Source organism: Coregonus clupeaformis, chromosome 29, assembly GCF_020615455.1.
Source record: "Coregonus clupeaformis isolate EN_2021a chromosome 29, ASM2061545v1, whole genome shotgun sequence".
Lineage (NCBI taxonomy): Eukaryota > Metazoa > Chordata > Actinopteri > Salmoniformes > Salmonidae > Coregonus > Coregonus clupeaformis.
The window spans coordinates 22,351,835-22,377,670 of record NC_059220.1 but is presented as its reverse complement, the minus strand read 5'-3'; the positions used below and the strand labels follow the sequence as shown (position 1 = coordinate 22,377,670).

The 25,836-nt window shown below is 43.7% G+C and overlaps 2 protein-coding genes across 3 annotated transcripts in view; one reads left to right on the top strand and one right to left on the bottom strand.

Annotated features, from left to right (window-relative positions):
• LOC121544348 (fibroblast growth factor receptor-like 1) overlaps positions 1–5,326 on the top strand; it is a 42,703-nt gene extending 37,377 nt beyond the window's left edge. Inside the window, exons 4-7 of the mRNA XM_041854277.2 lie at positions 387–473; positions 600–884; positions 3,269–3,622; positions 4,817–5,326. Of these exons, the coding sequence (XP_041710211.2) occupies positions 387–473; positions 600–884; positions 3,269–3,622; positions 4,817–5,259 (1,169 nt within the window). The 3' untranslated portion in view covers positions 5,260–5,326. The remainder of the gene's footprint in view (positions 1–386; positions 474–599; positions 885–3,268; positions 3,623–4,816) is intronic.
• A 7,846-nt stretch (positions 5,327–13,172) lies between these two features.
• LOC121544853 (transforming acidic coiled-coil-containing protein 3) lies at positions 13,173–25,715 on the bottom strand. 2 transcript variants are annotated; one of them, XM_041855059.2, is made up of 17 exons: positions 25,620–25,715; positions 22,509–22,686; positions 22,076–22,206; positions 21,912–21,958; positions 19,627–21,796; positions 17,797–17,863; positions 17,498–17,699; positions 17,355–17,413; positions 17,121–17,251; positions 16,855–16,936; positions 16,597–16,761; positions 16,447–16,514; positions 14,784–14,827; positions 14,516–14,676; positions 13,805–13,911; positions 13,574–13,694; positions 13,173–13,463 (listed from the first exon to the last, which is right to left on the bottom strand). In XM_041855059.2, the coding sequence occupies exons 2-17, from the start codon at positions 22,683–22,685 to the stop codon at positions 13,398–13,400; spliced, it is 3,798 nt and encodes a 1,265-aa protein (XP_041710993.2). In that variant the 5' UTR covers position 22,686; positions 25,620–25,715; the 3' UTR covers positions 13,173–13,397. The 2 variants fall into 2 exon arrangements, with proteins under 2 accessions (XP_041710993.2, XP_041710994.2); XM_041855060.2 differs by having other exon boundaries at positions 16,906–16,936.
• Positions 25,716–25,836: the final 121 nt, after the last annotated feature.

Sequence of the window (25,836 nt, the reverse complement as noted above, 5' to 3'; positions counted from 1 at the left end):
TTGTGAGAAGAGGTGAATCTCAGTAACAACTTGTGTCTACTCCATAATAACAACTTATTTGATAGTGTTCAGAATGTGAATTGATTATATAAACCGTTTGAAAGCTTTGAAATAACTAAGAAAAACACCCCTCTGAGATCAGAACTGGAAGGTCACTCCAGTTGATGTTAGCCCAAATGGCGACAGAAGTCTTTCAAGTTTAACACTAGTGAAACCCTAATAGGCTTACTTCATAATCTCTGTCATCACCGTCTGTTAAGACCTCCAAGGCCTTTTCTGTGTGCGTATTGGGCATAACTTTTGTACCATGTTCAATTATATGTTGAAGTCTGCATCTTTTCTTTGCAATGATAAAATATAAATGTTCTGTTCCCTTTCCCCTACAGATGACTCTGGTGCTGATAAGACTGGGCCAGGGTTCCCTGGTGGGGTGGACTCAGAGTATGGCCCTGACCACCTATCAGGAAAACTAGGTAAGATCATAAATAAAAGCAACATTACTAAAGTTATTTGCATTAGATTGGGTCTTATTTCATGATTCTGTTATCCATCTCTGCAAGGTAGTAAACCCAAAACTCTCCTTCCTCCTTTTCCCAAAGTGCGGCCCCGTTTCACCCAGCCTGCTAAAATGAGGAAACGGGTGATCGCTCGCCCCATGGGGAGCTCTGTGCGGCTGAAATGTACGGCCAGTGGTAACCCTCGGCCAGACCTTGTGTGGCTGAAGGACGACAGGCCGCTGACGGAGCGCGAGGTGGGTGAGGGGCGCCAGAAGAAGTGGACTCTGAGCCTGAGGAACCTGACCCCGGAGAACAGCGGCAGGTACACCTGCAGGGTCTCCAACCGAGCCGGGGAGATCAACGCCACCTACAAAGTGGAGGTCATACGTAAGTATCATACAGTCACAGAGGCCTGAGTCATAAATACACTTAAAGAGTCAGTCCAGGATCTCATAACTAATGTATGAGGTAGACTCCTCAGGGGAAGGAACCAGAAAATACTGTATTATATACTGTATCACAGTCCTGCAGACTGAGTTCTATGGACGTTGTGATAATGATACATGTTGGCTATCATGGATGGAAACTCAATGTGAACCTTGATACAATTGCCATGTAACCATAGTAACGTCGGGTCTGGATTTGAGGAGGAACCATAACCTTTTGGAGATCCTTGCTCTCTGATCTACCTTCGTCAGACTGCTGCGTTTGATCATTAAGTCTTACTCATATCCCTGCTCCATGGATGAATGTGCTTGTCTAATCATGTACGTACAGTGGGGGAAAAAAGTATTTAGTCAGCCACCAATTGTGCAAGTTCTCCTACTTAAAAAGATGAGAGAGGCCTGTAATTTTCATCATAGGTACACGTCAACTATGACAGACAAAATGAGGAAAAAAAATCCAGAAAATCACATTGTAGGATTTTTTATGAATTTATTTGCAAATGATGGTGGAAAATAAGTATTTGGTCAATAACAAAAGTTTCTCAATACTTTGTTATATACCCTTTGTTGGCAATGACACAGGTCAAACGTTTTCTGTAAGTCTTCACAAGGTTTTCACACACTGTTGCTGGTATTTTGGCCCATTCCTCCATGCAGATCTCCTCTAGATCAGTGATGTTTTGGGGCTGTCGCTGGGCAACACGGACTTTCAACTCCCTCCAAAGATTTTCTATGGGGTTGAGATCTGGAGACTGGCTAGGCCACTCCAGGACCTTGAAATGCTTCTTACGAAGCCACTCCTTCGTTGCCCGGGCGGTGTGTTTGGGATCATTGTCATGCTGAAAGACCCAGCCACATTTCATCTTCAATGCCCTTGCTGATGGAAGGAGGTTTTCACTCAAAATCTCACGATACATGGCCCCATTCATTCTTTCCTTTACACGGATCAGTCGTCCTGGTCCCTTTGCAGAAAAACAGCCCCAAAGCATGATGTTTCCACCCCCATGCTTCACAGTAGGTATGGTGTTCTTTGGATGCAACTCAGCATTCTTTGTCCTCCAAACACGACAAGTTGAGTTTTTACCAAAAAGTTCTATTTTGGTTTCATCTGACCATATGACATTCTCCCAATCCTCTTCTGGATCATCCAAATGCACTCTAGCAAAATTCAGACGGGCCTGGACATGTACTGGCTTAAGCAGGGGGATACGTCTGGCACTGCAGGATTTGAGTCCCTGGCGGCGTAGTGTGTTTCTGATGGTAGGCTTTGTTACTTTGGTCCCAGCTCTCTGCAGGTCATTCACTAGGTCCCCCCGTGTGGTTCTGGGATTTTTGCTCACCGTTCTTGTGATCATTTTGACCCCACGGGGTGAGATCTTGCGTGGAGCCCCAGATCGAGGGAGATTATCAGTGGTCTTGTATGTCTTCCATTTCCTAATAATTGCTCCCACAGTTGATTTCTTCAAACCAAGCTGCTTACCTATTGCAGATTCAGTCTTCCCAGCCTGGTGCAGGTCTACAATTTTGTTTCTGGTGTCCTTTGACAGCTCTTTGGTCTTGGCCATAGTGGAGTTTGGAGTGTGACTGTTTGAGGTTGTGGACAGGTGTCTTTTATACTGATAACAAGTTCAAACAGGTGCCATTAATACAGGTAACGAGTGGAGGACAGAGGAGCCTCTTAAAGAAGAAGTTACAGGTCTGTGAGAGCCAGAAATCTTGCTTGTTTGTAGGTGACCAAATACTTATTTTCCACCATAATTTGCAAATAAATTCATTAAAAATCCTACAATGTGATTTTCAGGATTTTTTTTTCTCAATTTGTCTGTCATAGTTGACGTGTACCTATGATGAAAATTACAGGCCTCTCTCATCTTTTTAAGTGCGAGAACTTGCACAATTGGTGGCTGACTAAATACTTTTTTCCCCCACTGTATATGAGAAGCATATTGAGAAGGTAGGTCTGAGAATGAGGGTTGTGTTCTGGTGTGTGGGGGAGAAGGAGGGGGCTGCTCAACCACAAGCCCCTCCAATCTGGAGTTGATTAGGATCCAGCTGTCTGCCAGCCCCCCAGCCCCCTGAACCCCTCCTCCCCCTGAGACGTGTGTCCTGTACAACCAGGAGCAGAGAGAGAGGAAACTAATCACACATACTTCTTGTGTTACATGTGGTATTTCTCTCTCTCTCCCTCTCTCTCTCTCTGTTACAATTACAAGTTCTAAGCCTAAGGCTAATAACTGTATGGACATTACGCTGGTTCATGCAGAGAGTCAGCCATGTTGAAATGTGGGATAGTTGTGACAGTTCGTCCATTATATCTCTCTGCAGAGAGGACCAACTCCAAGCCCATCTTGACGGGCACTCACCCGGTCAACACCACAGTGGACTACGGGGGGACTACCTCATTCCAGTGCAAAGTGAGGAGCGATGTCAAACCGGTAATCCAGTGGCTGAAGCGTGTGGAGTCCAACGAGGAGAGTCGGTACAACTCCACCATCGAGGTGGGCGAACATCGCTTTGTGGTGCTGCCTACGGGAGAGGTGTGGTCACGCCCTGACGGCTCCTACCTCAACAAGCTGCTCATCACCCGCGCCAAGGAGGAGGATTCTGGCATGTACATCTGTCTGGGCGCCAACACCATGGGCTACAGTTTCCGCAGCGCTTTCCTCATCGTGCTGCCAGGTAAGACCAGAGCCAGGCTGCCAGCCCTCTAGAACATCATAACCTTTAACCTTCCCATCACGTACACACAAACTCCCTATATTGATCTTTCAAATGAGTACCTCTGCAACCTGAAACAAGCCATCCCAAACACACTGAGAATGCTGTTAATCGACTACAGCTCAGCTTTCAACACCATAGTCCGCTCACAGTCGCGACCAAGACACTACCCACTTTATATTTATAATACATTCGTACTTGACATAGCACATCCATAATCTATACTGTATACACTCAGTGGCCAGTTTATTAGGTACATCACCCCGTTCATGAAAATGGTTCGCTCCTACAGACAGTGAGTCACGTGGCATTGGCTTGCTATATAAAGCAGGCAGACAGGCATTGAGGCATTCAGTTACTGTTTGATTGAACATTAGAATGGGCAAAACGAGTGACCTAAGCGACTTTGAGCGTGGTATGATCGTCGGTGCCAGGCGGGCTGGTTCCAGTATCTCAGAAACGGCATGCCTCCTGGGCTTTTCACGCACGACAGTGCGCATCTGAACATTGTTGCTGACCAGGTGCAGCCCTTCATGGCTACAGGGGGGTCCGACCCAGTACTGGATGGGTGTACCTAATAAACTGGCCACTATGTGTATATTGTGTACACATCAGCTTACTACTACGCATACTACCTCTTCTATTACTTGTTATTTTTTATTTATTCGATTATTATTATTTGATGTTTTTATTATTGATATTGAATATTGTACTGCAATGTTGCGGGAGCTAGCACACAAGCATTTTGATGCATCATTTATACCTGCTGTAAACTGCGCACGTGACAGAATAGAATTTGATTTGACACTAGGGCTCCCCTAAACCTTCATTTGGCTTTCTCAAATCCCCAAGATCCTGGGATTCTGTCCTGTACAGGGAGATATTGTCCTGTACAGGTAGATATTAAAGATATTTTCAGTGTATGTAATCCAAGATTACGCAGAGTAATGAAAATGATAAAACTCCTCTTTGTTTCCAGTTTTCTTCATCCACTGATTGTTGTGAGCTTTGCATTGGTGAACAATGTAGTATTGACCCACTGCAGTGATTTCATTTCTCAACCAAGACTCTCTGATGTGTAGCTACTTCTTTGTTCAACTCCTCCTCACTTTAGAATGATTGACTGAATATTTTTCGGGTCCTCTCCCCCTACAGCCACCAAGCCACCCATCACCCCGATGTTCACCCCAGCCTCCAGCACCCTACCCTGGCCTGTCATCATCGGCATCCCTGCTAGCATGGTGTTCATCTTCGGTACAGTGCTGCTGTGGCTCTGCCAGAGTAAGAAGCACTGTTCCCCTCCCAGCACTCCGGCTGCGGCTGCCCAGGTCCTGCAGGCCTCTCACCGGCTGCCCTACCGGGAGAGGGACAGGAGCTATGTGGCCCCCTTCTACACCTCCTCCAGCCCAGAGAAGGACTGCCTGGGCTCCATAAACTATGAGGAGTATCTGGCTCAGCAGCAGCTCCTCCTCACTCAAGGGGGCTCTGCCCTACCCCCCAAAATCTACCCCAAAATCTACCCAGACATCCACACTCACACCCACTCCCACGTGGACGGGAAGGTGCACCAGCACCAGCACATTCACTTTCAGTGTTAGCCATGTGCCAAATATAATATAATAATATATGTCATTTAGCAGAAGCCTTTATCCAAAGCGACTTACAGTCATGCGTGCATACATTTTTTAGTATAGGTGGTCCCAGGAATCGAACCCACTATCCTGATGTAGCAAGCACCATGCTCTACCAACTGAGCTACAGAGGACCAAATGTAATGTTGTCCCCTTCTCTGAAGGATGGCATCGTACAGCGAGGGTCTGAGCTGTGGACTGAACCTCAGAGAACAGCTCTCTGGTTATACACATCTGGGGCTGCTCTTTGAACTGTTACCTTGCCTGTGCTGGATCTTGATCTAACTGGACATGACTAGGGCTTTATAATGATCATTCAGCAATGTACAACATTCAAATGAAGGTGATCTTGCATGAGCAGTTTTAGTGGTTTGTGCATAAATGGCTGCCCTTGTGATATCTCAACTAAAATAACCACAATGAAAATATGTATGGTTTTTACAGTACCTGCATACCTGCCTGGTCCTTGGTGCTACTTGTTTCATATCAACACCACTAAAAGCCCTCAAACCCTGCTGTGCACTTTGTACACAAATCCCCAAGAGATTCTGCAACGTGTTAACGGCTATTCAGACTTATTGGGAGTGCTATGGGTCGTTCCACCAATTCGGTGCCTTTTGACTCATAAAGAGCACATGTTCCACTTCATTAAAAAAAAGTTTTCCCATCTCAAGAGTTAAAGCTAGATTTCTTAGTTGCTACATCCATTTTTGGAGTTTTAAATTAATGATATACACCGCACAAAACATTAGGAACACCTGCTCTTTCCATGACATGACCAGGTGAATCCAGGTGAAAGGTATGATCCCTTATTGATAATCTGTTAAATACACTTCAATCAGTGTAGATGAAGGGGAGGAGACAGGTTAAAGAAGGATTTTTAAGCCTTGAGACAATTGAGACATGGATTGTGTATGTGTGCCATTCAGAGGGTGAATGGGAAAGACAAAATATTTAAGTGTTTTTGAACGGGGTATGGTAGTAGGTGCAGGTGCACCGGTTTGTGTCAAGAACTGCAACGCTGCTGGGTTTTTCACGCTCAACAGTTTCCCGTGTGTATCAAAAATTGTCCACCCCCAATGGACATCCAGGCAACTTGAGACAACTGTGGGAAACATTGGAGTCAACCTGTGCTAAATTTGTAAATTGGGAGGTGCCGGAACAAAAAGTGATCACGAGAGGGGGATTACCTGGGGAGCTCTGCGGTACCGGAACACATGAGAAAAAAATCACCTTTATAATAAAGCATTGCATGCATATCATTACATTTGCATAGTGACACAGAGCAGTAGAGTAGAGGCTCTTACAGAAGTTGCACACATGGGAGAAAAAAAATGTTGGCCTAGGGTCCAGGATTTGTTTTTCCTTTTATAAACGCATTTCTTGCCATTCTTTACATGTCTGGAGATTTTGGCATATTTTTTTTTTATGCCGCGTTTAAAACAACTGGCAACTCGGAGCTGGGAAATCTCAGACTTCCGACTTCAGTGCATTCAAGACAACTAGGAAATCGGGAAAAAACTAACTCAGACTGGGAAAATTTGTTTTGAACGGTTATCCAACTCGGAATTCCAAGTGGGGATCTCTGGCGTCATGATTCGACCTCATTTTTTTTCAGAGTTCCCAGTTGTCTTGAAAGCACCATAATACCGCACAAATGATCGAAATGACAGGCTACTTTGACACTGACAAATTGAAAATCTGAGATCAATGAAAATGACCTTGTCTTGAATCTGTCAATAGCCTAGGCCTATGTGTGTGGAGATATATTGTATGCTACAATATGAGTAGGAAATTATAGTCCTAAAAATGCTTTCCAGTTTTACTGACTCACCCAATGATGCGCAGCTCACTCACTGGTGATGGCATATGTGCTCGTGCCAAAAGTCTCTCTCTCTCTCGTTTTACTTTGTAAAACAATATTTGGAAGTTGATCAAATATTTTGGTAGCCTACAGCTGACAGATTAGAGTCTTCTCTTTTCAACAAGGGGGGCAGGAGAATTAACGAAGAGGCAACTTGAATGAACTTTGATCACGTTTATTCAAATTTTTACATTGCAAAATGTGACAATTATTTTTCATGCCACGAAAGGTACCAGATCCGGCCAAATTGGTTCCGGAACGAAACAGTCCAAAACTGAGAGGTTTTTAAGGAACTCACCTCACCTGTCTGTCTTAATTGAAAGGAAAAACCCGCAGACACATGGATTGAGTTTGACACCCCTACTATAAAGGCTTGGTTGATGCCTCAAAGATAAAATCACATTTATAGTATGAAGGACCATGTTTATGTGAGAAAAGTTTGACCACTGTGCAAGAGCCTTCCCCAAGTCTGAAAATGATCATCATGCTTAAAGTCCCACAGGCTGCCACTGGGAATGAGGTCAGTGACTGTTACTAGGGCCGGGACGATAGTTTCCCGATACATGTCCCCCCCACATTCTGAAATTGCATTTTTTTCCCTCCCAGTTTTATCATTGTAATGTGATACAAAATGAGGCAACGGTGTGCTTTAGGACCATGTGGACGCCTCCGAGTGGTCGGGTAGGCTGTTTGGAGTGTTTATCTGGCTAAAAAAAATATGCCCCCCCCACTTCTAAAACCAAAGTTGCGCCCCTGGTTTGTATCATAGCAAGGAAACAAAACACTAAGCCGATTTCAATTCTATAGGAAAACAGCCCTAATGTTGGAAACAATCATTGACATCCAGTCACATTTATGATCCTGTTCCAGCAGGATCCGGCTCAAATTAAGCACTGGAGTCAACATGGGCCAGCATCCATGTGGAACGCTTTCGACACCTTGTAGAGTCCATGCCCCGACGAATTAAGGCTGTTCTGAGGGCAAAAGGGGGTGCAACTCAATATTAGGAAGGTGTTCCTAATTTGTACACTGTGTATATTCATAGATTTTTTAAATAATATAACTTATGTCTCATGAGCTTAGTTAACTGTCGTACCCCATCAGAACCCAAAATATAAGCTTATTTTACTCCAATGTTTGTAAAAAATCTAAATGTAAAGAGAAACTGTATAGCCTCAAAACATAATTTTTTATATAATGGATGATCAGTTCTTGCATCCATACCTCTGTTTATGAATTTGAGAGTGGTTACATTTCTCCAGGCACATCCCTCAGCTTTTTATCAAAATAAAGGCGGGGTGTGGCTTTGATGTTGTTTCAATTAAGGATTCTAGCTTTAAATGTAAAAAAAGTATATAGTAAGTACCTATTAAGTGCCAAATAAAGTAACAGGGTTGACTGTAACACGGTTGACGATTTCATCTTAAATCAGCCATGAATCCCCTTGTGACTGGGGTAATGGAAGCTTGTTGTGTGCAACAAGGTGTGGCAATTGAATACAAACTTCACACAAAAATGTCAATTGTTGAAACATTTCTAGCCTGTCTATCTATGGGTTACAGGGTTGATGTGTTATGATTGACCCACTCAGTTTTCGACCACTAAACACCAGAAAATTGCCAAAAAGAGTAGAACCAGCTCACCTGCTTTAACACTAGGATTTGACTATTAGATGTTCAATGTTTCTTTTGAAAAATATATTAAAAAATAGTTTCACCATATTCAAACGAGATTTCAGTTCACATAACAGGGTTGACCTTAAAAATGAGTGACAGATGAATGTGAATCACTAATCTTCATAAATGACCTTCTCAAAGCAACAAAATAACAAGGGCTTTACAATGATGGTGAGATCTTGGGGTTAAAATCTTCCTAGAAGTCACAGAGGGTGCATGGAGGGATATGTAAATATTCTGAATTTCTTGAATTCTCCAAGTTGTCTATATAAAAGGGGTACTTCATTTATTATAACAGGTTTTTAAAATCCAATATTCTACAAAAGGCACTCATTTCGTGGAACAACCCCATATCCATCAGTAACTGTGCTGTTTACCCATCTCAACTAACCTACAGGGGTTAGGGTCAGTTTTGACCTTTACCTCTAAACCTGTTGTAGGGCACAAGATACAGTACTTAAGCTCTGCTAGGTTATGATGTTGAAGGAGGCATGGAATATAATACAAAAGGGCTGGTTTTACACTCATACTCAGGTAGTCCCTTTGATTAAAAAAAAAATGTTTCATTGTTTAAATGCACATCCATGTAACCCTGACCACTATCAATACGTGTCCATCAATAATCACCCCTGAAGGCCTTAAAAGGTATTTGAATCATGTCCATATCGAAGACTGCAAATAATAGAATATTGCTCCAATGTTGACAGGACTCGCTACATATCACTGCCGGAATCCAAATGTTATTTAGGTTACCACCACTACTAGCCTTTTGTATGTGTTTTATAGAATCCTTGCAAGAGGTATGAGGTCAAAAATATCTCCAGTGTTGCAGTGAATATATATATATATATATATAACACCATAATAATAAGTACTTGGGACTGCAGTCTAATCCAACAACAATTGTTATAGATGTAGTCATTTTATATACATTTTAAAAGAGACGTGTATTTAATTTATTTTGTTAAGGCAATGTATTGTTTATTTTTCAAAGTTAGGCATTTTTCATGTATTTTGATGTTGAATGTAAGATTAATTATATTTACTGTAGTTGCAATGTAAAGTGCATTCAGAAATACTTTTCCCACATTTTGTTACGTTACAGCCTTATTCTAAAATGGATTAAATTGTTGTTTTTCTCAATCTACACAAAATACCCCATAATGACAAAGCAAAAACAGGTTTAGACATTTTTGCAAATTTATATAAAAAAACAAACAAACTAATGTAACATTTACATAAGTATTCAGACGCTTTACTCAGTACTTTGTTGAAGCACCTTTGGCAGCGATTACAGCCTCGAGTCTTCTTGGGTATGACGCTACAAGCTTGGCACACCTCTATTTGGCGAGTTTCTCCTATTCTCTGCAGATCCTCTCAAGCGCTGTCAGGTTGGATGGGGAGCGTCGCTGCACAGCTATTTTCAGGTCTCTCCAGAGATGTTCGATCAGGTTCAAGTCCGGGCTCTGGTTGGGCCACTCAAGGACATTCAGAGACTTGTCCCGAAGCCACTCCTGTGTTGTCTTGGCTGTGTGATTAGGGTTGTTGTCCTGTTGGAAGGTGAACCTTCGCCCCAGTCTGAGGTCCTGAGCAGGTTTTCCTCAAGGATCTGTACTTTGCTCCGTTCATCTTTTCCCCAATCCTGTCTAGTCTCCCAGTCCCTGCTGCTGAAAAACATCCCCACAGCATGATGCTGTCGCCACCATGCTTCACCGTAGGGATGACGCCATGTTTCCTCCAGACGTGACGCTAAACATTCAGGCCAAAGAGTTCAATCTTGTTTCTCATGGTCTGAGAGTCTTTAGGTGCCTTTTAGCAAACTCCAAGCGGGTTGGCATGTGCCTTTTACTGAGGATTGGCTTCCGTCTGGCCACTCTACCATAAAGGCCTGATTGGTGGAATGCTGTAGGTTCTCCCATCTTCACAGAGGAACTCTGGAGCTCTGTCAAAATGACCAGCTCTAGGAAGAGTCTTGGTGGTTCCAAACTTCTTCCATTTAAGAATGATGGAGGACACTGTGTTCTTGGGGACCTTCAATGCTTCAGAATTTTTTTGGTACCCTTCCCCAGATCTGTGCCTCGACACAATCCTGTCTCAGAGCTCTACGGACAATTCCTTCGACCTCATAGCTTGGTTTTTGCTCTGACATGCACTGTCAACTGTGGGACCTTAATAGACAGGTGTGTCCTTTCCAAATCACGTCTAATCAATTGAATTTACCACAGGTGGACTCCAATCAAGTTGTAGAAACATCTTAAGGATCATCAATGGAAACAGGATGCACCGGAGCTTAATTGAGTCTCATAGCAAAGGGTCTGAATACTTATGTAAATAAGATGTTTTTTATTTTTAATACATTTGCTAAAATGTCAAGAAACCTGTTTTCGCATTGTCATTATGGGGTATTGTGTGTACATTGAGGATTTTTATTTATTTCATCCATTTTAGAATAAGGCTCAAACGTAACAAAATGTGGAAAAAGTCATGGGGTCTGAATACTTTCCGGATGCACTGTATTTCATATATTAAAAGGTAGACTCAGTTAAATGTTTCCACAAGCAGCACTGCAGATACTGAGATGAGTGAGATGCAAGACTTTGCTCTCATAGTCACACACAGTACCTGCACAAATCACATTTTATTTGCCACATACGTGTTTAGCAGACGTTATTGTGGGTGTAGCAAAATGCTTGTGCACGGGTTCACAGCGTGGTAACCACAGAACCAAAACAGTGGAGACATTGAGCCACATGCTTCAACGCTAGTTGTTGCGGAAATTGACCCACTATGCAGTTTACTTTCTGCTGAGTCTACCTTTAAAGACATTGCCAACCAGGTTAATCATATTGAGTTTATGCAAGTACTTATACACAATTGGTTATGTTTGACAATATTATCGATATACTCCATTAAAAGTGGGGGAAAAAAGTTGATGATTTGGCAACAGTTTGATTAAAGGACAAGCAGATGTACATATTTTTGGTTCATGGCCTCAATTATTAGCGGTTTTCTGTTCCTGTAAAGCACGTGTCAAACTCATTCCATGAAGAGCCGAGGGTCTGCGGGTTTTCGCTCCTCCCTTGTACCTAATTAGTAAGGAACTCCCCTCACCTGTCTTTTAATTGAAAGGGAAAAAAGACACTAGGCCCTCCATGGAATGAGTTTGACACCCCTGCTAGAAAGGCTTGGTTGATGCCTCAATGATAAAAATCACATGTATAGTATGAAGGCCAATGTTTGTGAGAAAAGTTTGGGAAAGCTCTTGCACAGTGGTAATTAAAAGTCTGAAAATGATCATTGAGGATGTTGGTAAACGCCTCCGGTCTGCCTACCTGCTTAAAGTCCCACAGGCTGCCACTAGGAATGAGGCCAGTGACTGTTACTAGGGCCAGGACGATAGTGTCCCGATACCTGTTAGTATCATATCAAGGAAACAAAACGGATTTCAATTCTTTAGGAAAAACAGCCCTAATGTTGGAAACAGTCATCCAGTCACATTTATTTTCCAAGCTGTAGCACACAATATTTTACATACAGCAGGTTAAGGATTAAATACTTGTCTGCTTCGGTTTTCATTTTTGCCATGGAAAAAGATATCCTGATACTGGTATTGTCCCAGCCTTAACAGTTACCGGTTCTTCTAGAAAAGGACCATCGGGAGGCTCCTACAAAAGGCAGTACAGCGTTCCTCCCGACTTGGCTAGAAGAGGCTAGTTGTCTACACAGGGTGAGACAGAGGGCAGCCAGGGCCAGTGGTGCTGGAATGAATGACTGGATAGTCAGGCACAGACAGGACAAGCGCTCAGTCCTTTAGAGTGATGGACCCTGCAAGACTCGCTCTCCCATTTAAGAAAGTTCATATAGCCCTTCTCCCCTCACTACCACCTCATTCAACTCCAATCTAGGAAGGATTTTCTTTCACCGTTTAGGAAGTGCATTGTCCTGCTCCGGGAGTGATATGACAGGACCCTGTGATTGCCCAGGGAAGAAGGGGAACATTGTATCAGGGCAGCTCATTTGTTTTCTTGTAAGCATTGTAGAACGGGATGAGATTTGGCTATAGAGAGACAGGAGGGATAATGGAGCTACTGAATGGTTGACTCTTTAACAGCACATAGTGCACCACTAGAAACGTCTATGAAGTACACTACTAGCTACTTTTCTGAAATAAGTACAAATGTCACAGCTATGCTCAATTGGAACTGGCAATCCATGCATGAAACCAAAAACACCTCCAAACTGTGCTAGAAAATACAATGGTAAACAGCACCTCCTTGTGGCTGAAAAGTTGTTTCAGGGGTACAATGAACTTCGAATAAACTTGCAAGGCGCTACAACTGTTCTTGATTAGTGAAACTATTTTATTACATTAATAAAGACAGACATTGATAAAACGAACCAACATGAATCAGTAGAAATGAGAGCTAGTGAAGTACTATTACATTGCTTGATCTCCAATCAAGATCAGCAAAACATATTTACAGAGCACTACTCACATTTAGATTTGTAAAAAATCTAAACTACAGGACAACAATAAAGACAAGGACATAGACATACGGTTCAACTCAGCCCTTTTGGACTTTAGCTATTAGTTCATCGCAAAGGTTGGTGAGTTCTTCAGTCTCTTTTACCTGAGGGGACAGAAATCAACAATAAGAGCAAAATAAACTTTACTGAACAAGTGATAAAAAACACTGATAAAGGCCACCTCATGGACTTCTTCAGATTGAGGTGGACTTACTTTCTGGTCAAGGCTCTTCTCCAGTGACTGGGCCTTTAGCTGCTCCCTGCGCAGCTGGGCCTGAAGTGCAGCGACCTCAGACTTTAGTTTGGAGCGAACCTCTGCAATCTCTCCATTCGCCCTGAGAATAAGAGTAACAGTCAGCCCAGTGAACCTATACAAAGCCCAGCAACAATCCACAACTCTAACTATTTTGCACACACAAAAAAGGTATAGTTTGACAAGTCTTACAAGCCGATTTTCTGCTCTGCATGGGCTTTCAGGGTCTGGTAGCGCTGCTCCTCCTTCTTGATCCTAGCCAGGTAATCTTGAGCACATTTCTTCAGCATCTCTTCATTCTTAATAGGGGCGCACACACACATTTAAAACCAAAGTTCATAAGGTTGGCAAAGAAAAGTATTGGACCTACACCAATTCAATTACATCCTTCACAGCAATGTTACTTTCCTGCACCAAAGCTGAGTCCTGCGTTTTGAGCAATCATGTGAAATGGCAAGAGTTTATCCTATATTTTAATCCTTATCTAGAAACAAGAATTACACCAAAACATAAGGGGGAAAAATGGGGGACGGTTTAATGAAAAAGCTTTAAATAAAGGGATTCTGGCATTTAAGCCATTTTTCTACTTAGAGTCAGATGAAGTTGTGGATACCATTGTTAGGTCTGCGTGCAGTAGAAGCAAGTTGGATAGTTTTGCGAGCCAATGTTACTAGCGTCAGCGCAATGACTGGAAGTCTACAAGTACAGTAAACTACCTCTAACGTCCTTCATATGGCACGCAGACATAAAACAGTATCCATGAGTTCATCCGACTCTAGTCAAGTAGAAATGCGCCTTAATTGCCAGACTCATGCAGTATCCCTTTGAAACCCAGGCATTTCACATGATTGTGCAAAACACAGGGCCCAATACATAGGGCAGAACATGCTTTTTAATGCGGACCTTCATGCAACCCTCGATGACCTCTTTGTATTTGTCCAGTCTCTTGAAGAGATCTGAGAAGGATCGCTCCATGGCATTCAGGTCCTGTGATACCTGCTCCTTCTCCTGCAGGACTTTAGTGATCTCAGCCTGGGCCATTTCCTTCTCCCTCTGTTTATCAGCTGCAGGAGACAATGACATCACATCAAGTCATGCATTTTACATTAAAATGAGATTCCAAAATATTTATTTTCAGCTGATAACATCCCAAAATTGCATTATAACATACCCAATATCTGAGCGATTGTGGCTTCAAATTCTGACATGATTTTTCTGCAAAAACAAAAAGCAGTGAAACAAAGTTACAATGAGGGGAAAAAGTATTTGATCCCCTGCTGATTTTGTACATTTGCCCACTGACAAAGAAATGATCAGTCTATAATTTTAATGGTAGGTTTATTTGAACAGTGAGAGACAGAATAACAACAACAAAATCCAGAAAAACTGAAATGTTATAAATTGATTTGCATTTTAATGAGGGAAATAAGTATTTCACCCCCTCTCAATCAGAACGTTCTGGCTCCCAGGTGTCTTTTATACAGGTAACGAGCTGAGAGTGCTCCTAATCCCAGCTTGTTACCTGTATAAAAGACACCTGTCCACAGAAGCAATCAATCAGATTCCAAACTCGCCACCATGGCCAAGACCAAAGAGCTCTCCAAGGACAAGAATGTAGACCTACACAAGGCTGGAATGGGCTACAAGACCATCACCAAGCAGCTTGGTGAGAAGGTGACAACAGTTGGTGCGATTATTCGCAAATGGAAGAAACACTTAACTGTCAATCTCCCTCGGCCTGGGGCACCATGTAAGATCTTACCTCGTGGAGTTGCAATGATCATGAGAACGGTGAGGAATAAGCCCAGAACTACACGGGAGGATATTGTCAATGATCTCAAGGCAGCTGGGACCATAGTCACCAAGAAAACAATTGGTAACACACTACGCCGTGAAGGACCTAAATCCTGCAGCGCCCGCAAGGTCCCCCTGCTCAAGAAAGCACATATACAGGCCCGTCTGAAGTTTGCCAATGAACATCTGAATGATTCAGAGGAGAACTGGGTGAAAGTGTTGTGGTCAGATGAGACCAAAATCGAGCTCTTTGGCATCAAATCAACTCGCCGTGTTTGGAGGAGGAATGCTGCCTATGACCCCAAGAACACCATCAAACATGGAGGTGGAAACATTATGCTTTGGGGGTGTTTTTCTGCTAAGGGGACAGGACAACTTCACCGCATCAAAAGGGACAATGGACGGGGCCCAATCTTGGGTGAGAACCTCCTTCCCTCAGCCAGGACATTGAAAATGGGTCGTGGATGGGTATTCCAGCATGACAATGACCCAAAGCACACGGCCAAGGCAACAAAGGAGTGGCTCAAGAAGAGCTCATTAAGGTCCTGGAGTGGCCTAGACAGTCTCCAGACCTTAAACCCATAGAAAATCTGTGGAGGGAGCTGAAGGTTAGAGTTGCCAAACGTCAGCCTCAAAACCTTAATGACTTGGAGAAGATCTGCAAAGAGGAGTGGGACAAAACCCCTCCTGAGATGTGTGCAAACCTGGTGGCCAACTACAAGAAATGTCTGACCTCTGATTGCAAAACATGACTTTGGCAAAACCCTTGTTGGCAGATGGGTCAAATACTCATTTCCCTCATTAAAATGCAAATGAATTTATAACATTTTTGACATGCGTTTTTCTGGATTTGTGTTGTTGTTATTATGTCTCACTGTTCAAATAAACCTACCATTAAAATTATAGAGACTGATCATGTCTTTGTCAGTGGGCAAACGTACAAAATCAGCAGGGGATCAAATACTTTTTCCCCCTCACTGTACAATTGGTAGAGGTCTGAAATCAGAATCAGTTACCAAATACTAAGCTTCAATGCTTACCCCATCTCATGATTATCCTGTGATAGCTTGTCATGCTTAGACTTCCATTCATCCGCATTCTCCTTTGTCTATAAAAAGAAACCCTTCTAAATTAATCATGATTGGATTGAAAAAGGATGAGTGAAACGTTTGCGGAAAACAAACACCTACTTGTGTCTGGATCTTGACAATGGCAGCATTCATGTCTTGCTGACTGTATTTCAGCACCTCTATGATGTTATCGTCAGTGTTGGCTGGTTGGGGGAAAGTAGGGACCAGATTCTCAAGTATAGGGGAATTCTGCACGAGAGGAGTCATAGGACCGACAACTTGAACCTAAAGGGAGAGAAGACATCCATTTAACAGTTTCTCACATTACTTAGCGTTACTACATTATAATAGGATCTTTGAGGACGACAGGCAATTTACGGGTGGTAGGTCATCAAGACGTTTAAGGTTGACAGATTTCAGTCCATTCACCTCCTCGGCTCCAGTCTTCTGGGTCCCCGCACTGAAACCACATTGAAAGAAAACTCCCTCAGACTTTGAGCAAACACCTTGATATTCACCATTGTGTTTCAAACTAATTTTAGTGACAAACTACAGATTAAGCCAAATAAACATTTATTTACAACTAGAGCATCAGTCAGATGGTAAAACAAAAGCCTGTGATCAGGACCAGGAGAGTAACGCACCGTGAAGCAAAGGGAGCAGGTCGTGGGAGGTTGTCGAGTCCTGCAGGGACTCCAGACTTCTTGGGGCTCTCTCTCATGAGGGGATCAAATTTGAGGTACAGTGATTGTTTTCTCAGTGCTGACTCCTTAAACTGAATATAAAAAGGCAAAGTAATTAGAGGAAGCCTAAAATGTAAACATAAACCAGGTATGTATTAACAGTCACAATTTATAAAGTACAAAGTATATACTTACAGTGCTGGACCCAAACTGCTCCAGGTAGTCCATCTGTCTGTCAAAGTCATTCGCCATGACTGGAGGGAAAGGGGGACAATAGTTGTGAAGGTGAAGTCGACATTACCGCAACTAACATGCATTTGTCAAGTTATTTGACTTACATGTGGTTCCAGGAACAAACGTCTCATTAAATTCTGACATGCCATTCTGTGGGTTCTGCTGAAATTGGCCGAGTTCGAAGGGTTCTGCAATGCTCAGCGAAGGTGGGTCAGGTTTAGTTGGAGGTTCCTTCTCTTTAACAGAGGAAGGATCCTGAACTTCACAAGAGTCCATCTGAAGCTTTGGATTCTGTGGAATGTTCTCCTACGATTGGAGAGAGAGAGAGAATGTCACCCAAGTAGTCGCACTACAATTAATTAAATCAATATTTAAAAAATTTAACAACTTCAAAAAGGCTTACAATTCCTTCTCTTATGGCAGAAAGATCAGGTTCAGTCCTTGATATTTCATATCCAGCAATAGAAACACTGAAAATAGAACCAACAGAAGTTAATGGCGTGGTGCAGCTACAGTGGGGAGAACAAGTATTTGATACACTGCCGATTTAGCAGGTTTTCCTACTTACAAAGCATGTACAGGTCTGTCATTTTTATCATAGGTACACTTCAACTGTGAGAGACGGAATCTAAAACAAAAATCCAGAAAATCACATTGTATGATTTTTAAGTAATTAATTTGCATTTTATTGCATGACATAAGTATTTGATCACCTACCAACCAGTAAGAATTCCGGCTCTCACAGACCTGTTAGAAGCCCTCCTGTTCTCCACTCATTACCTGTATTAACTGCACCGGTTTGAACTCGTTACCTGTATAAAAGACACCTGTCCACACACTCAAACAGACTCAAACCTCTCCACAATGGCCAACACCAGAGAGCTGTGTAAGGACATCAGGGATAAAATTGTAGACCTGCACAAGGCTGGGATGGGCTACAGGACAATAGGCAAGCAACTTGGTGAGAAGGCAACAACTGTTGGCGCAATTATTAGAAAATGGAAGAAGTTCAAGATGACGGTCAATCACCCTCGGTCTGGGGCTCCATGCAAGATCTCACCTCGTGGGGCATCAATGATCATGAGGAAGGTGAGGGATCAGCCCAGAACTACACAGCAGGACCTGGTCAATGACCTGAAGAGAGCTGGGTTCATAGTCTCAAAGAAAACCATTAGTAACACACTACGCCGTCATGGATTAAAATCCTGCAGCGCACGCAAGGTCCCCCTGCTCAAGCCAGCGTATGTCCAGGCCCGTCTGAAGTTTGCCAATGACGATCTGGATGATCCAGAGGAGGAATGGGAGAAGGTAATGTGGTCTGATGAGACAAAAATAGAGCTTTTTGGTCTAAACTCCACTTGCCGTGTTTGGAGGAAGAAGAAGGATGAGTACAACCCCAAGAACACCATCCCAACCGTGAAGCACGGAGGTGGAAACATCATTCTTTGGGGATGCTTTTCTGCAAAGGGGACAGGACGACGGCACCGTATTGAGGGGAGGATGGATGGGGCCATGCATCGTGAGATCTTGGCCAACAACCTCCTTCCCTCAGTAGGAGCATTGAAGATGGGTCGTGGCTGGGTCTTCCAGCATGACAACGACCCGAAACACACAGCCAGGGCAACTAAGGAGTGGCTCCGTAAGAAGCATCTCAAGGTCCTGGAGTGGCCTAGCCAGTCTCCAGACCTGAACCCAATAGAAAATCTTTGGAGGGAGCTGAAAGTCCGTATTGCCCAGCGACAGCCCCGAAACCTGAAGGATCTGGAGAAGGTCTGTATGGAGGAGTGGGCCAAAATCCCTGCTGCAGTGTGTGCAAACCTGGTCAAGACCTACAGGAAACGTATGATCTCTGTAATTGCAAACAAAGGTTTCTGTACCAAATATTAAGTTCTGCTTTTCTGATGTATCAAATACTTATGTCATGCAATAAAATGCAAATTAATTACTTAAAAATCATACAAAGTGTTTTCTGGATTTTTGTTTTAGATTCCGTCTCTCACAGTTGAAGTGTACCTATGATAAAAATTGCAGACCTCTACATGCTTTGTAAGTAGGAAAACCTGCAAAATCGGCAGTGTATCAAATACTTGTTCTCCCCACTGTACATTGAGGTTATATCGCCATGCTCTCACAACCAAACTGATTGTGCTTTACATATCAAGCAAAACTTCCTTTAATTTTTTTAATATTTTGGGATAATATTAAAGGTGCAGCAAAATGAACATGAACTTACCATGGTGATGGTGCAGTTTCTTGCTGAACAGGCTCTGCCACTTTCTCAGGGGAGACAGCCACTCTGACTGAGGTTGGTGCCTTGGCATCTGGACTGGATTTCACCGTACAGACTGTAGAGTCAGTCATTTTTGCGTTTGTACCAAATGGATTGAAGTTTGGGTCAAACTTGTCAAAGTCGTACCCGGCCTTGGGAAGAGGAATTTCAGAATCAGTATTGGCCAATGGCTTCACTGGAGATTCCATGGATGGAGCGGGTTCTTTTTTTTCTGTAGGTATAGCCTTTTTCTCTCTCGGCTTCACACCAGGCCCTTTGCCAAACTTTTTGGGAGGAGGCTTACGCTTGACCTCACCGCCATCATCAAAATTGAACTCAAGTTTCACCGGGCCATCCTTGGAAGGGGCTGCACTGGGCTGTGGTATGGCATCTTCAGCTGGCTTGTTAGTCTCCTTGGGAGCAGGCAACAATGGTGCAATAGGTTTCATCTCTGGCTGGACAGGTGCCTCTAGGACTGGCTGAACCCCCTCAAGCGTGGCTGCTGGTTCCATTTCCTTTACTGCAGGCTCGTCAACTTCCACCTTTTGAGGAGGGTTATCGCATGGCCACTTTCTTCCTAGCACCGGGGAATTCTGCATTTTGGAGCCTCCCGTTTGGAAAGGGTTGACTGAATCAAGGTTGGCAAAATCTAATTCGTAAGTACCTTTTGGCGGCAAAGGAGTCTCCTCGGCTGTAGAGGTGATGGCCACAGCAACTTCAGATGGCTTGCTAGTCTCCTTCGGCGCAGGCGACAATGATGCAATAGGTTTCATCTCTGGCTGGACAGGTGCCTCTAGGACTGGCTGAACCCCCTCAAGCGTGGCTGCTGGTTCCATTTCCTTTACTGCAGGCTCGTCAACTTCCACCTTTTGAGGAGGGTTATCGCATGGCCACTTTCTTCCTAGCACCGGGGAATTCTGCATTTTGGAGCCTCCCGTTTGGAAAGGGTTGACTGAATCAAGGTTGGCAAAATCTAATTCGTAAGTACCTTTTGGCGGCAGAGGAGTCTCCTCGGCTGTAGAGGTGATGGCCACAGCAACTTCAGATGGCTTGCTAGTCTCCTTCGGCGCAGGCGACAATGCTGCAATAGGTTTCATCTCTGGCTGGACAGGTGCCTCTAGGACTGGCTGAACCCCCTCAAGCGTGGCTGCTGGTTCCATTTCCTTTACTGCAGGCTCGTCAACTTCCACCTTTTGAGGAGGGTTATCGCATGGCCGCTTTCTTCCTAGCACCGGGGAATTCTGCATTTTGGAGCCTCCCGTTTGGAAAGGGTTGACTGAATCAAGGTTGGCAAAATCTAATTCGTAAGTACCTTTTGGCGGCAGAGGAGTCTCCTCGGCTGTAGAGGTGATGGCCACAGCGTCTTCAGCTGGCTTGCTAGTCTCCTTCGGCGCAGGCGACAATGATGCAATAGGTTTAATCTCTGGCTGGACAGGTGCCTCTAGGACTGGCTGAACCCCCTCAAGCGTGGCTGCTGGTTCCATTTCCTTTACTGCAGACTCTTCAACCTCCACCTTTTGAGGAGGGTTATCGCATGACTGCTTTCTTCCTAGCACCGGGGAATTCTGCATTTTGGAGCCTCCCGTTTGGAAAGGGTCGACTGAATCAAGGTTGGCAAAATCTAATTCGTAAGCACCTTTTGGCGGCAGAGGAGTCTTCTCGGCTGTAGAGATAGCCACAGCTTCCGCGACTGTAGTAAAGATGGCCAAAGCTTGATCTGGGTCAAGGTTAACTGATGATTGTACAGTCTCTTCCTCACCAGCGTTGGATAACTCAACGGCTGGGTCCTTCGTCATGGTAATCACACTGCTATCGTTTGAGCACATATCGGCTGAGATGTCAGCAAGATCATTTTCCACTGATGGCACGAACGGAAGGGTCTCATCCATTGCCGTTTCATTATTGTCAGACTCCTCCAACTTCTCAGGAGAAACTGCTTCAATGACATTACGTTCACACTGTTCTTCAGCCTTGGGGTTTTCAACTAGCTCACTGGGCCTTGCTGGAGAGAGGACCATTTTAGTGGACCCCTGGAAGGGATTGATGGCATCAAGGTTGTCAAAATCCAGCTGATAACCTCCTTTACTCTGAATTGGCATATCATCATCAGGATAGGATGACACATTTGTGAAGTCTGTAGTAAAATAAGTTGAAAATCAAGTAAACATTATGGTTGAAGTAGTTAATGGTGACAAAGCAGTTTCGGGTAATGAATCTTGAACCTTTAGCCAATCAATCAAATGCTTTACCTGATTTTGGCACATCAACAGGCTCATTGATTTCCTGAGGCAACACCCTGTAAAAATACATGAGGATAGATTAACCTACATTCTCTCAATTTGACACCAGATTATGAAGCAGCATTCTGCCGATGTGACAAAGCTACAGATTTTTATTTAAAGCATATACTTACTCTTCAGGTGTTGTAAACTGCGAAGACTCCAGGGCTTTACTACAGTCATCCAGGCTTTCCATCTTAAGGGACTTTGTTGGTGATACTATTCTCTTAGTGAGAGGGTCTCTTCTTGGAGTCTGAAAACAAACCTGAAAGCAAAAACCAAAAGGGTATCATCTGAAAACAAATGCTCTATTCAAAACAGTCAAATAAAGAAAGTTGCACACTATGCGCCCAACAGGTAAACCTAACCTGGTTCTTTTTATACAGTTTACTCTGTGAGTCAACACCTCGCAAAACATTTTCGGGTGTGTCAGCTCATGCTTTTTACTAGACTATTCAAACAGTCAAGCATAGATCCTCATAATTACAATATTATTTTAGAAGGAATTATTCTGGAACATTTGAAACAACTCCAAGACTAGGCTTCTTGATAACATATACACTGTACCTTCCCTCCCTTTGCTATAGTTTTGTTTGACAGGTTCTCTGCCTGAGACTGGCGAAGGATGGAGGGCCTCCCAGTCGGCTGATCCAAGGAAAATATGTCACAAATAGTATCTGAATTGCTCTGCTTTCTTCCAGGGCAGACCTCATGATTCTCATCGTTCACAGCAGTAGAACTCATCCTATAAAAGAAAGGAACACAGAAGTGAGGGAGCTGAAGCAAAAGTTGTCCTCATATAATAGACATCTGGGCACACTGATAAGAGTGAGTTAAGCACATAAGACAGACAGAAGTCACACTTCTTGCAGTCCAGACAGAAGACCATTCAATCCAACTGATGAGCTCTAGATACAGATACAACATTGAGGGTGTTGTATCTAGCTACAGCGCATTGGGAAAGTATTCAGACCCCCTCCTTTTTTCCACATTTTGTTACGTTACAGCCTTATTCTGTGGTCCTCTGTAGCTCAGCTGGTAGAGCACGGCGCTTGTAACGCCAAGGTAGTGGGTTCAATCCCCGGGACCACCCATGCGTAAAAATGTATGCACGCATGACTGTAAGTCGCTTTGGATAAAAGCGTCTGCTAAATGGCATATTATTATTTATTCTAAAATGGATTAAAATTGCCCCCCCCCCCCTACACAAAACATCATGACAAAGCAAAAACAGGTTTAGAAATGTGCTAATTACAAATAAAACAGAAATACCTTATTTACATAAGTATTCAGACCCTTTGCTATGAGACTCAAAATTGAGCTCAGGTGCATCCTGTTTATATTGATGTTTCTACAACTTGATTTGAATTTACCACTAGTGGACTCCATTGCTTGGACATGATTTGGAAAGGCACACGCTTGTCTATATAAAAAAGGTCCCACAGTTGACAGTGCATGTCAGAGCAAAAACCAAGCCATGAGGTCAAAGTAATTGTCCGTAGAGCTCAGAGAGAGGCACAGTTTTGGGGAAGGGTATCATCAAAATTATGCAGCATTGAAGGTCCAAGAACACAGTGGCCCCCATTATTCATTATTCTTAAAATTGAAGAAGTTTAGAACCACCAAGACTCTTCCTAGATCTGGCTGCCCGGCAAAACTGAGCAATCGTGGGAGAAGGGCCTTGGTCAGGGAAGTGCCCAAGAACCTGATGGTCACTGACAGAGCTCCAGAGTTCTTCTGTGGAGATTGTAGAGTGGCCAGATGGAAGCCACTCCTCAGTAAAAGGCACGACAGCCCACTTGGAGTTTGCCAACAGGCATCTAAATGACTCTGACCATGAGAAACAATATTCTCTGGTCTGATGAAACCAAGATTGAACTCTTTGGCCTGAATGCCTAGTGTCACTTCTGGAGGAAACCTGGCACCATCCCTACGGTGAAGCATGGTGGTGGCAGCATCATGCTGTGGGGATGTTTTTCAGCAGCAGGGACTGGAAGACTTGTCAGGATGAGGGAAAGATGAACGGAGCAAAGTACAGAGAGATCCTTGATGAAAACCTGCGCCAGAGCGCTCAGGACCTCAGACTGGGGCCAAGGTTCACCTTCCAACAGGACAACAACCCTAAGCACACAGCCAAGACAATGCAGGAGTGGCTTCGGGACAAGTCTCTTAATGTCCTTGAGTGGCCCCAGCCAGAGCCAGGACCTGAACCCGATCGAACGGGTGGTATCACAACCGGCCATGACCGGGAATCCCATAGGTCGGCGCACAATTGGCCCAGCGTCGTCCGGTTAGGGGAGGGTTTGGCCGGGGGCTTTACTTGGCTCATCGCGCTCTAGCGACTCCTTGTGGCGGGCCGGGCGCCTGCAGGCTGACCTCGGTCGCCAGTTGAACAGTGTTTCTTCCGACACATTGGTGCGACTGGCTTCCGGGTTAAGTGGGCGGGTGTTAAAAAGCATGGTTAGGCGGGTCATGTTTCGGAGCCCGTTGGAGAGTTGCAGCGATGAGACAAGATCGAAATTGGGGAGAAGGGGGGGGGTAAAATACACTGTATAGTGTTGGATCCTTGTTGACAATGGATGTGTGTAAACGTCACCAACCCATAGAAGTCTTCATGTGCAATTAACTTTGAGAGAAAAGTTGAAAGGGTCATGTGGCTACCAGTGGGGAGAAATAAATATTCATCAGGCCACCAAAAGAGTTTTCGGTCTTTGTTTACTAACATTTCAATTAATATCCGAGGTATTGGCTGAATTCATATGACCAGATTCTAAATTGTAGACATGACAACACTTGATGGCATGCCAAGAATGGAGGGGTGTTTAGTTGGTGACGGTATTCAAGCAATTTACCCACTAACGTTATGTCCTCACACCATTATTTGGCCTGCCGTTCCAGGGCTTGTCACTTTTCCCTACACACTGGATGGATCCGCCTGCCAAAGACCACACCAAATTTGCTAAGCCCATTTGGAATCCTTCAGTTTGGCTAAAATTAATTTTCCTTGGTGCATAGCCTACTAAACTAACGTTAACGTGACTGCAGCATTCTTGTGGATTGGCCGGTTGGTCCTTCAGCAAGGTTTGGAACAATGCCATTAGCTAGTTTTGCTCTTGTTGAAGTGCAGGAATGTCTGATTGTGAAAAATGACCATTTGTGTAAAGAAATCGCCTGGCTTGTTAGCTAACTTACAACTCAAATAAAGCCTGCTCACAACACGTTACATACTTAACGTTAGCTATTCATCAGCACGTTTTCCAATGTGCAAACTAGTAGCTGGCTACCGTTGGTTAACGTTACGTCGTTAGTAGCGGACGTTGTCAGCTTCTGCCAGTGCGGGTTAGACGTTGATAGCTAGCTAGATAGCTAACGTTAACTAGCAAAACACCATTAGCTATCTAGTTAGGCAGTTCAGCGTAACAATTACCAGTTTTGAATTATGTTATTGACCTTAGTAAGTAGGACTCAGACCTGGGAGGGAACTAAAGTCAGTTAGTTAACGTTACTGTATGTAGTTAGTCAACTACTAGTAGTGTAGCGTCAGGCTACAACTTAAGAAATAATGCATCACATCGATGAAGAAATGTTGCGAGATAGACCACGTCAGATAAACAATTTAAAAGCAGCGTGCATGTCAAAGCTAGCTCATTTTCCCAATAATGCCAGATAGTTACATACCTCAATTAAGAAGTCAGATAAACATAAAATAACTTCTCTTAACGCCAACGACCTCCACACACCGTTTACTTTTTCGAAATACCCTAGATGAGCAAGTGACCAGTAGATTTCGAATTTAAACGCCTCGATTTGGACCAATTAAATAGACTGAAAAATATGAAATAGGGCGGAGCTGCTTACGAAATAGCCAATAGCGTTGCATGACTTTGAACCAAAT